This window comes from Pinus tabuliformis, chromosome 2_1 (genome assembly GCF_031772625.1).
Source record: "Pinus tabuliformis cultivar Carrire ecotype Pingquan chromosome 2_1, CPIR1, whole genome shotgun sequence".
Classification (NCBI taxonomy): Eukaryota; Viridiplantae; Streptophyta; class Pinopsida; order Pinales; family Pinaceae; genus Pinus; species Pinus tabuliformis.
In genome coordinates, this window is record NC_142299.1 from 766275938 (window position 1) to 766287959 (window position 12022).

The 12022-nt window shown below is 35.2% G+C and overlaps 1 protein-coding gene across 1 annotated transcript; it reads left to right on the forward strand.

Annotated features, from left to right (window-relative positions):
- The first annotated feature begins 5480 nt into the window (after window positions 1-5480).
- Window positions 5481-11313, forward strand: LOC149202830 (kinesin-like protein KIN-14U). Its single transcript, XM_089403269.1, has 11 exons — window positions 5481-6069; window positions 6257-6575; window positions 6836-6919; window positions 7122-7286; window positions 7376-7482; window positions 8288-8469; window positions 8589-8750; window positions 9052-9267; window positions 9388-9425; window positions 9554-9681; window positions 9823-11313. Exons 2-11 carry the CDS (start codon window positions 6314-6316, stop codon window positions 10957-10959), a joined length of 2481 nt encoding a protein of 826 aa, XP_089259395.1. The 5' UTR covers window positions 5481-6069; window positions 6257-6313; the 3' UTR covers window positions 10960-11313.
- The last annotated feature ends 709 nt before the right edge of the window (window positions 11314-12022 follow it).

A 12022-nucleotide genomic window follows, 5' to 3' on the forward strand; every position in this document is an offset into this window, starting at 1 on the left:
ATTTGGTAGAGATATTTAGAATTATAAATTTAAGTTGTTTAGTTTGTAAAATTTGAGTGTCTCTGAGGTTTTTGAGAGTACTAAATCCATTTATGCGTTCAAAAGTGCATTTTAAACCAAAAAAATTCACAATCTTACTTAAAATCGATATTGTATTATTGGTCAATTTATTTTTAATGATAAAGTAATAGATGTTGTATAGATTGAAATATATATTGGCATGGGGCTTTTCCTATATGGAAAAATGTGCAGTCTTTGGGTATTAGTGAGGATTATTCACAGCGGTGGGATAGTATCATGACATCAATTAGGGGATCTGGTATTTGTAATTCTGATGGAAAGGACCAACTTTCATGGAGGGGTGTTAAGTGTCAGGATGAATTAAAGGTCAAAGAGATTTATCTGGTTCTGGCAAGGTCGATGCCGAGTCCTTTACAATACACTTTTCTGCGTCTTTATGGAAAACAGGGATGCCTTGCAAAATTATTCATTTTTCCTGGCTTGTATTCCATAACAAGATTTTAACTTAGGAGAAACTCCAAAAAAGGCATTGGCAAGGTCCTAGTATTTGTATGCTTTGTAAAAATGGGAATGAGAATAGTAATCATATCTTTCTTTCTTGTAGCTATACCTATCAATTGTGGAAGGAACTAGCAGCATATTGGGGTTTCCATCATATAGACCATACAGATGTCAAGGAGGCTATCAGCTGGTGGGGCTCGCAGAAAGTTGCTCTTAGATCTATTCCTCTATTGCTTTTCTGGTATGTCTGGAAGAAAAGGAATAATGCCATATTCCGAGAGGGGAAAGGCTCTTATTTGCCTCTGTCTGATCAGATTATATCGATGTATCTCTCCATTCCTAAAAAAGAATCTGCTAACAAAATTCACAATCCTGGCATCTATTCAGTACAGCAGATGGGGTTTCCAAGGGCTTTTTTTGACGGTGCTGCACAAAGAGGCTTGTGCGCATGTGGTGTCCACATACTAATGTCCGACGACCTTCACTACTCAATTTACTGGCATGGTGGTCGAGGATCTAACAATAAGGCGGAGGCTATGGCATTAGTGGGTCTTTTACAGTTTTCCTCCTTCCTGAATATCCAACAGCTGCAGATATATGGGGATTCAAAAAACACTATAGGTTTGGCAATAGGAAGGATAACTAACAGGAATCCCACTCTTACAGGATGGATTAATAGGATCAAATTTCTATGTACAAGTCTTCAGTCCTATTCCTATTCACACATGGACAGATCTATGAACTCAGTGGCGGACTCCTTATCAAAGAAAGGACTCACAATTGATCCTGGTATATGGAAATTGGAGGTACAAGTGCAAGACACTACATATTTCATAGAGGATTTCTCTATTCCTGGTATCTAGCTATCTATCTTATTTCTGTTTCTCCATATATATTGTTTCTTGATGCACCACAAATAGAGGTATGTTGGCCTTTCCCTGTCTCCTTTTGGGTGCACGATATGGTTCATTTTGATCTTCTGTTTTGGATACTCTATCTGTATATCTTCTGTGTATCTTTTGATCCAGAACATATTCCTGAAAAATGAAGATGATACTATCTGAAGACATGTTGGATATGATCAATATATATCTTCAGCCTTCTCTACAGCATATAGAATATGAGAAATGCTCTATAGAGCAGCTTTATATGTATACATTGCACATATTAATATAAATATAGTTTTTTTTTCGTACTGAAAAAAAAAAAAAAAAAATTAAAAATTAAAATAAAATAAAAAAAAAAAAAAAAAATAAAAAAAAAAAAAAAAAAAAAGCATAACTCTACTTATTTATTTAATATTTAAACCATATATAAATGTCCAAATGTAACATTTCTGGCTCTTTTATAGGGTATATATTCTGTTGGAAATCATGATTGTAGTTAGACCAAAACCCACAGGTGCTAATCAACCATGGCAACGCTAGAGATAAGTCACGAGAGTCCATTAGTCCATGTCACCAAACACATGGGAGCGTTGGTTTATCTAATGTCCAACAATCTCCCCCCAATGGGAGCCGGGTGCGGGTGTGTATCGAACTCGTGACCTAAGCTCTGATACCATTTGTTGGGAATTGAACTCGTGACCTACGCTCTGATACCACTTGTTGGGAATCACGATTGTCGTTAAACCAAAACCCGCAGGTGTTAGTCAACGAACTCGTGACCTAGATACCACTTGCTGGGAATCACGATTGTCGTTAAACCAAAACCCGCAAGTGTTAGTCAACAATCACATAGCCATAAATAAAGATCCATGAAAAATGATTAGTCCATGTCAGAAACACATTGAGAGTGATGGCTTATCCAATATCTTATATAGTCATACCATTCCTTATATTATTACTCTCTCTTAATTTATATTCATGGCATTCCTTCTATCATTACTTCTCAATTTATTTACTATTTTAGCTATTGTAAAATATCTATACATCATCTATGATAAGATCAAAAATTACAATCATGGCAGTCAATATCATCCTATTTAGTTGGCAGTTAATATCATCCTATTTAGTGCCATGACTCTCTCAATTTATTTGCTATATTCTGCTATATTCTGTACTGTTCTTCAGCAACTGATACCTATCTTTAAATCAAAAATCTTCCTTAAGGATACAACAATCACTATAAATACCCGGCACAAATAATCACAAAATCAGATTTATGAGGATGGTTCTCCTTGCCAAGTTCAACGATCTTTTTCAATATGAATTGAGTTTGTCAAGGACCCCACATGAATCAAAGTCTTCCCTCAGCAACCTTTAACTCACTCCAAGCTAAAATGGTGCAAACAGTGAAAAACAAGAATTGACACTCGTAAAGTCTAATGGCTTCAAAGTTCATATCATTTTCAAACTCTGGAGTCATGTGCAGACTGCAACAGTTTAACTTGCATTGGTAGAATATAGATATAAATATTCATATGAAGTAAGCGATAAAGGGAATTAACTACTCTTTATATACAAATTTATAGTTACGTGTTTCAATGTACTACTTTAATTTGATGGCCCACCTTTACACTTCTATATTTCTCTGTGACAGTAATGGTGAACCAAATTGATTTTTTAGTTGCAGACTTTTTAACTTTTCTCTCATCTGAATTTGACTCTTCAACCTCCATCGCGGTTGTTAACTTTTTACTGTACCTTTTTTAATTTTCTCTCATCTGAATTTGACTATTCACCCTCCATCACGGTTGTTACTCTTTACTGCAACTCTACGCCTTTGACCATTTCATGCCTAGGCTCTCTTGTATGATGTTTAATTCCATTTCTGCACTCTTGTTCTTGTATTTTTCTCCATAAACTTCAGTTGTGCATTTCCTTTTTTTTATTTTTGGGGTTGTTTTTCTTATATTTTGGTATTTAATATTATTCATATTTTTTTTAAGTAACTGAAGTTGTAGATTAGGAGGCACTCAGTTGGTAATGACCGTGAAAATAAAGTATTATGTATTATGAAATTCCATATTAAAAAAAATAGTTTAGCCTTGAAAATAGTTCACTTTAGTTTATTCTGGGAATAATTCATTATCATTAGTGAGTGGAAATTCATTATTTTATTATAATTTAATTTTAAATTTTTTTTTCTTAAATTAAATTTATTTTATTATATAATTTTAAAAAAAAACATTTTAAAGCCATTTTGTATCAGAGTGATCGATAGTACACATGTCAAGAAAAGTTAAATTACTTAATTTTACTTATGATGAATTATGATGTGATTTTTGCTGAAAACTCTTCTCAATAAACTTAATATGGATCACAGAAGCCTAAATTCAACAATTACTTATAATATTTTCTGGTCAAAAATAATTATTAGAAAACTCAAAAAATACTACTCTATATTCATAAATCATATCCTTATTAAACCATTTTTGTAAATTAATACACTTTATTTAAAAATATATAAACTTAATAAGTGTTAATATAGAAATAACTTAATACCAACAACATTAACAATCACTAATATAACTAATTTCTCTTTAATTATTTATTTATTTATTTATTTTTTAATTTTACTTTTTATCTTCCTTTATAATGATAACCTTTATAACTATTCATGTTCTTTATACCTTTAGATATGTCTTAATATTTGCACACCTTATATGTCCTAATATTTGCACACCTTAAAACTAGTATAGTCATATAAATTAAATGGATTGTAAATGTGGATAGGCATCTATCTATAATCACTTCAAATCACTTACCCTATTATACATCTCACATTGCCAGAAAAAAAATCTAAAAATTAACTAAATTATAACTTTATTTTAATTTTTTATTGTTAATTATAAAAAGAATTAATATTTACAACTTCACTTTATCATGGAAATAACTTGTAATAACTCTTCTTGCGATACCATGGCTTATAGGCAATATGACATGAGTTGATATTACAATTTTTTAATTAATTAATTAAATTAATTAAAAGAACACAAATAACTAAAAAATAGATCATAACTTTAATAGAGAAATATTACTATAAAATTTTTAACATATTCATATTTCATAAAAGTTAAATCTCTACTATGCATTTAATAATTATTGTAAAAAAAAAAATTTAAAATTTTTAAAAAATATATATATATATATATATAAATAATTATCCAACTTTCTTTTTAATTTTAATTTTATCTTTTAAAATATCTAATTTTACTTCTACAATTCCCTTTCATTAAAAACTAATTTTTTATTATTGTAATTTATTTGACCATTCTCTTTTCTTTGTAAAATGATCCTGCATTTTAGAAAGATATTATAGATTTTTTCACTTTTTTTCTACATCTCTCTATTTTTTTTAACTTGTCATTTTATATGGGCATTCTCTTTTCTTTGTAAGATAATCTTATCCCTTGGATGAGATGATGTAAGTTGCTTCTGCATCAGGGAAGATACTGTTAGTTTGCTTCTACAGCAGGGAATCTATGAGGTAGTGTAAATTGCTTATACCTCAGGGAATCTTGGATGAGATACTGTCAGTAGCTATTATTGGATGAGATACTGTCACTTTCTCCTTCATGACGGATGAACTTTAAAGGAAAATGAATTATTAAAAAAATAGCCATAAAAATTCATTACATAGGGTCAAAATTGCAGTAAGACTAATTTTCCATGGAGCCACGGTGAATTCTCTTAATTCCTGTCCAGACATATCAAGTAAAACTGAGCTGCCATGGAATGACTTGTGTGTGCTCTGAAAAAAACAAACTAAAAAAGGGGGTTTGAAATGATACAGGAACTCTATCCATATGCATTTTAATGTTTCCAGATACCTTTTAATTTTTAATTCATGCTGACAGAAAAAAGTTTTTAATATGGACTTTGGGCCATGGCTTCTTTGTACACAATATGAGCACATGTGAGGGCTATCAGAGAAGAAACTCTGCAATGACATAATCCGTTTTGGACGTCGCAGCCTTTATACTCTGTCCCTCGTTCTTTTCTGGAGTCTACTGCGATTCTCAAAGAAAGAAACGAGGCCGTGTCGCTCACTCCCTCTGCTGAAGCTTTCTGGCGCCAGCTATTTCTGAATTGGGTTATTCTAAAAGTTAGCTGACCTGACGGTCGCTGCTGAGCTTGACATTGGGACTAAGCAGAGGAGTTTTATTGTCGGGTTTATATGATGAGATCTCTCCATTTTCGATGCAGGGATCATGCTGTTTTAAATGCCTAGCTGTCATCCAAAATTTCCAAGTAACGGTTTCGCGCTTGCTTCCACCAGTGGTTCAACATCGGAAAATTTGGGGATTTCGGGAGACCAGTTGCCATCCCTATCTGATCAATCTGCTACCGAATTCTATGGTGTTCTGCAAGTCTTGCATATGAGAAGCTCCATGGCTTGAAAATTGAGACATTCGAATGTATCCATGACGAATCCACATATGAAAATCAATGATGAAGACAGAGGCCTCAATTGCTTTGCATCAGAATGAGTACAGAAGGCTTGGAGAAGACGAAACCCCAGTGTCAGAGCAGGATGCCATCTTTTAGCCTGTGACGCTTTTGTTGGAGTAACTGCAACGGCTCCAACTTTATAATCGTCCTAGTAAGTAAACTGCAGCAATGTTTAGTTTAAATTATATTCCACGAAGAGTAATTTGTGTCCACGTATGCGACGGATGTTCAGTGTGTAAAGAGAATAAAAGACAGCGTTATAAACTTGCAACAGAAGCAGCTGTTTTTATATTGGATCTTTCTGATGACTGATGAAGAGTTTCTGGTCACTTGTACAGGAAAGGGAGACAGTGAATATTGTGTAATTCAGAGTTAGGTGCAACCACGTCGGGGGCATGAGTGGGAAAGGGATGATTTTCCCGGCTGATGGCGCTGATGGGTCTGTGGAGGGAAACTTCAAGTCGCCTGTGAATTTGTGGCACTCGAAAGCCGATTCCACCTTTACTTTGGCGGATGCAGTTCGTCTCATGATTGAGGATTTGTCTTGTGTCTCGAAATCTCTTCAGTTTCGCACTAGCCCACCTGTTCAGAGTATCGACATAAAGATCTCTGAGAGTGAGAAACAGCAGCTGGAGGAAAACATTGCAAAAATAGAAGGTATGCATGCCTTTTACGTATCTTTCAGTTCTTGCAGTTATTTGGTCGTCAATACTAGCTTCATTTTACCCTTGGTCCTGTTTGTTTCCCAGAGAAAACTGTCATGGATACTAATCTCATCTCTATCATATCTTAACTATACTATCTTATACTACCTCTAAATTCAGAAGATTAGGATCCCAACTAAAATTGGCATTACAAGCCTAAAAGATTCTCTGGCAAATTTGACGGTCTTTATCTGGATCTTATCTCCATTTCAGGTGAATTAGACACATTAAAAGACTATCTCAGATTGTCCGACATCAAGCGGAAGGAGGCCCTCAATAAGTTACTGGATCTAAAGGGTACGCCTATCTTCTATTTTGCTTCTCAGGCCCTTATTATCTAGTTTGCCTCCAGGGACCAATCCTTCCTTACGAGGGTTGATCAGGGCCTAACTGGGTTAAGCTTTGAAGATATGCTATCCCTTTGTTGTGAAGCAGAGTGTTACAGAAAAGTGTTTATCGTGGTGTTTCTGATAAGTGGCATAAAATATTTGTGTTACAGGGAGCATTCGTGTATTCTGTCGCCTGAGACCATTTCATGGGAATGAGAAGAGAGCATGTCCAGGACTTATTGTAGCTCCTCACTCAGACAAGGTTGTCGTCAAAGCTGGGGGGAAGCTGAAGGCATATCACTTCGACAAGGTGTTCCTTCCTGAGGATTCACAAGGTACAGGGAACTGCTTTTACTGACTGTCATTCAAAATTTTCTGTGGGTGAAGTCAAAATTGTTTTTAAACTCTAGCACTTTTTGTGCAGATGATGTGTTTGAAGAGTTGGTGCCAATTCTCAGATCTGCTTTGGATGGCCACAATGTATGTATTTTTGCATATGGGCAGACCGGAACTGGCAAAACATATACAATGGTGCGTGTCTTGGTTTAGGTTTGGTTATTTTTTCCTCAAATTTGAAACTATTATTTCACTGTCTTTCCAAAAAAGCCATTAATACAAGATTGAGAAAAGACAGCCATTAATACAAGATTGAGAAGGTCATCCTTAAACGGACTGTAGATTCGAGTCATTAGAGGTTGACTTTGTGGCTCAGCCTTCCGATGACCCAGATCTACAATCGGGTTAAGCTCAGCTGATTGAGAATTCATAAGAGGCCACTGTGGACCTCCCAAGCGGTTTAAGCTCAGGTGATTGAGAATTCATAAGAGGAAAACTGTGGACCTCCCAACATGGGTGCCTAATAAGCAAGGAGTTACGTTCAAGCCCTGAGATTCGCTGGCTCAAAATCCAAATCCTTACAGTTTCTTTTTTAGGACCTTGACCTAAATGCAGGGCATTGTACATGGTATTCAGTGTAATTTTCCATAAGCTTTCCTAAATTACATCAGGAAAACCATGCCGGTAATGTAAATTTTCCCTTCATTATTAGAAGGCAATAATCAACTGCCCACTACCCTCCCAGTTGCACCATGATTCTGGGAGAATCCCATGCATTGAATGGGCAAAATTTGTGGTTCAAAAATACCTGCCCACTACCTTGTAATCGGCACTGTTTTTGTCAGGGATAGCTTGTGATACCCTCGGAGTTTACAAATCTGTAAAATGCATCCTCTCAACTGTATAAGATCATAAATTTGAAGTATCATCGAAATTTCCTGAAACCTTGCCCACGAAGATTAACCAAGTAATTGATTTCATCTTGATAAATATATTGCAGGAAGGAAGACCAGATAGTCCTGGTGTTGTTCCTCACACATTCAAGGAACTCTTTAGACAGGCTGCCTTGGACAACAGTTTAACCTTTACCTTTACAATTAGCATGCTAGAGGTTTACAAGGGATCTCTGAGAGATTTGCTTGTGTGTCGACCTACAAGGCCAACAGAACCCTCTGCAAAATGGTACGACATCCATTCTTATGGTCCTCTGTTCTTAGGTTTTTGAAATGTACTTCTATTGTCTCATGGAATTTGATTTAAAGATTTGAATAGATAGATGAACTTTTCTAGTATTGGTATAGCCTTTCAATTCAAATGGATGCACCAAGTGGTGTGGAGATTGAAAATCTGCATGAAGTTCTGGTGATGGATTTCAAACAAGCATTTCAATGGTACCGTATAGGCAAACGAGCAAGATCTACTGCATGGACCAATGTCAATGAGGCTTCAAGCAGGTCACATAGGTGAGTTGCAGTAATGTTTACTAATTTCTGTGCAGTGTTTTTTCTGAATGATATCCTCAGCAAAATCTTAACGAATGAAAAACTTCAAGTCCAGCTGATTCGTAACCTCCTTTTATTTCTGTCATTGGAAAGATAGGTATTAAAGGTAGACAGCTAGATTCTAGATATAGCACTAAAGGCCAGAAATATTAATGTACCTTTGAGCAGAATTTTCCTTGCTGGGAAATTTAGTTTTTCAGAAATTGGTAAAGAATATGTAGGCTAGAAAGCTTTGCCTAATGAAAGTTGTTTCTCTTTCCAGCTTGATCAGGATTATCATTAGAGGTTCGAGGGGTGATGATACATACGCCATAACAAGCAAGTTGTGGATGGTTGATTTAGGTGGGAGTGAACGTATTCTGAAGACCCGGGCTAGTGGCCAAACTATGGAAGAAGCGAAAGCTATAAATTTGTCACTCTCTGCCCTTGGAGATGTTATCAGTGCATTGCAGAAGAAACAGCCTCACATACCTTACAGGTAGTTGAACCTTTGAATGCCAAAGCATGAAGAGGTTCCTGCTGCTTTTGACCTTCCTTGTGCTAGTAACTTTGAAGCAACAGCTCTAATCTAACAATTAGTATTCCTTTGCACTTGCAGGAATAGCAAACTAACTCAAATACTCAGAGACTCTCTCGGTATCCACATTACTCTTTCTGTTAATAAACGTTATTTGATTTGCCCACATGAAAATATATATTATGATTTCATGCCTTTTGTATGTTGAATATAAAAATATCCAATTCAATTCTTGACATTAATGCAGGAAATGATTCAAAGGTTGTTATGCTTCTCCATATAAGTCCTAAGGAAGATGATCTAGCTGAGACTGTTTGTTCTCTGAATTTCGGAACCAGGGCACGAGGCACACAACTTGGGAGGGAGATGTCAGCTGTATGTCTCCCTATATCCTCTTTTAGGTTAAACAATTCTGTTTCTTCTATGTATTCAGAAGATAGGTGGCGTTTATCTATGTAAGCAAATTATCATAATACTGTATGAAATTAATAGGAGTGTATTCTGTTGTCTATGAAGGAAGACAAGGAACAGAGAACACATGCCATGGCTGATATCACACTGCATATGAGACACCTTGAAGATGAATGCGAACGAGCGATAAAGCACATCCAAACTGTTGAAGTTCTTTTAAGGGAAAAGAAGAAAGTCCTGAAGAGTGAGCTCTCTTCAGAAAATCAGATGACACAAACTTCTACTAGTCAGGAACAACATGCCATAGAAATAGAATCTGCTGACTCATGTAGTATTTTAGATAGATCTATAGAGTTAAACATGCCCAGATTTATGTCACCTACTGCTTGCAGCCGCCTCCGAGGGAGGGCCCAGGATAAGAACTGCATATCCCCATGCAAGGAAATAAAGAGAGAAGAAAGGAATGGAACGAGAGTATCTCTACCCAATTACGCCAGAGCAATGCCCAATTGCTCCAAGCCAAGTACCATTAGACAATCACAGCTTAACTCAGAGTTTAATTATAACAAAATACTGAAGTACCCCATGGCTAACAATAAGGGGGTGGCTGTATTTGTTTCCAAGCAAGGTACAATTGATGAATCAGAATGTGTTTCAGAATTTAGGGTCAAGGATGATCATGAGTTAAGATGCCCATCAGTTCCACAACGTCTCAGGGTGTCTGGTGGACCATTGTCCAAGCAATTATGCACCGCAGATGAATCACAACACCTTGAGACGGATATTAATAATGGAATGAAGCATGTTACAGTCCCAAAGAAACGGAGGTTTTCTGGATCCTATTGTACAAAATGCACAACTGATCAAATCCAGTGTCTTTCAGAGCCTAATGTAATTCATGGATTGAGGTCTTCTCCATCTACAAAAAACAAAAGAACTAATGGATCACCTCCCAAGCAATTCACAACAGATGGCGTCTCACAAAGTATTTCAGAGGGTTTCAGTCCTGAATTTATTGACAGTGATCAAATATCCTCACCGGTGCCAGAAATCCAGAAGCAAGCATCGTTCAGAAAAAAGACATTATCCAATAAGCATTTAACAAAGATCAACTCAATGGAAAATGGTCACAGATTAAAACAAAATTCCATACAGTCTCCTATAAATGCATCTCCCAGAATCACCAGGACTAGCTACAGGGCTGAAGCAAGCATGGAGAAGCAACATACCATCCAATTTTAGTCAAAGTAGAAACAGGGAAATAAGAAGGCAAGGCAATTTTCAGTTCTAGATAAACTCCATGGGTGTCTCCAGAGAATAGGATTCCATTCAGTAGAAAGCTTTCGATTATAGCAGAAATCACAACATATATAATTGCTACATAAATACGGTTTCTAAAACAACATACATAGGAAACAATTCAGGTTTGTAGTGGGGATTGGGTGTTTTCCTTCTTTGATATGTTTGTATTTACAGAATAAATACGGTTCCGTACCCATTATTTTGGTCTTTCCACCATTGATAATGTACACTATGATTCAGACAATGGAATTGAGTGGTTGTTATGTATAAATGAATATATATAGTTTTATTGTACTTTAAATGGGTTTTGTGAGGATTGGACTTCTCTGCTCTTGTAAAGTTTGCCCGTACTAAGGTCATTGCAGGATGAGCACTTACTAATGACTTTGCCTTTGAATGAATCTTGAACTTATGAATGTATCTTGAATTTATGATTGATTTATTTATTTTGTATGGAAAAATTTTATTTTTTTAGTTACTGTGAATGTTGGAGTGAGCTTAAATTTTTTTTATGGGTGTTATAATATCAAGAGTATATATTCCCAAATTAAATATATCAATAACTTAACAAAATTATTAATATTCCCAAATTAAATATATAAATAATTTAATAAAATTATATATTTAGGCTGTAATTATGTTTCCTTTGAGAGGAAGTTCTTTCTTATCTACGTGTTATTACTTTGTGCCATTGGATTATATACTAGTACAACCACATTAAAATTATTAATGTGGTTGATATAGTCGAAGGCTTCATAAATATAATCAAAAAAATTATTGCAACACTAAGAATTCCTTACTAATGCACATATTTACTAGATTAACCATGTATAAAAAGGTTATGGGTCAACTTTAACTTAAGGAAAAAAAAAAGAATTATAAATGAATCTTGTAAATAATAATGAGAAATTTATCATAACGGAACTTATTAGAATTGGAATAATCTCAAATTCATAGGAGGGCACAAATCTAATTTTTTAAATTTATTGAAAGTCAATGCAAC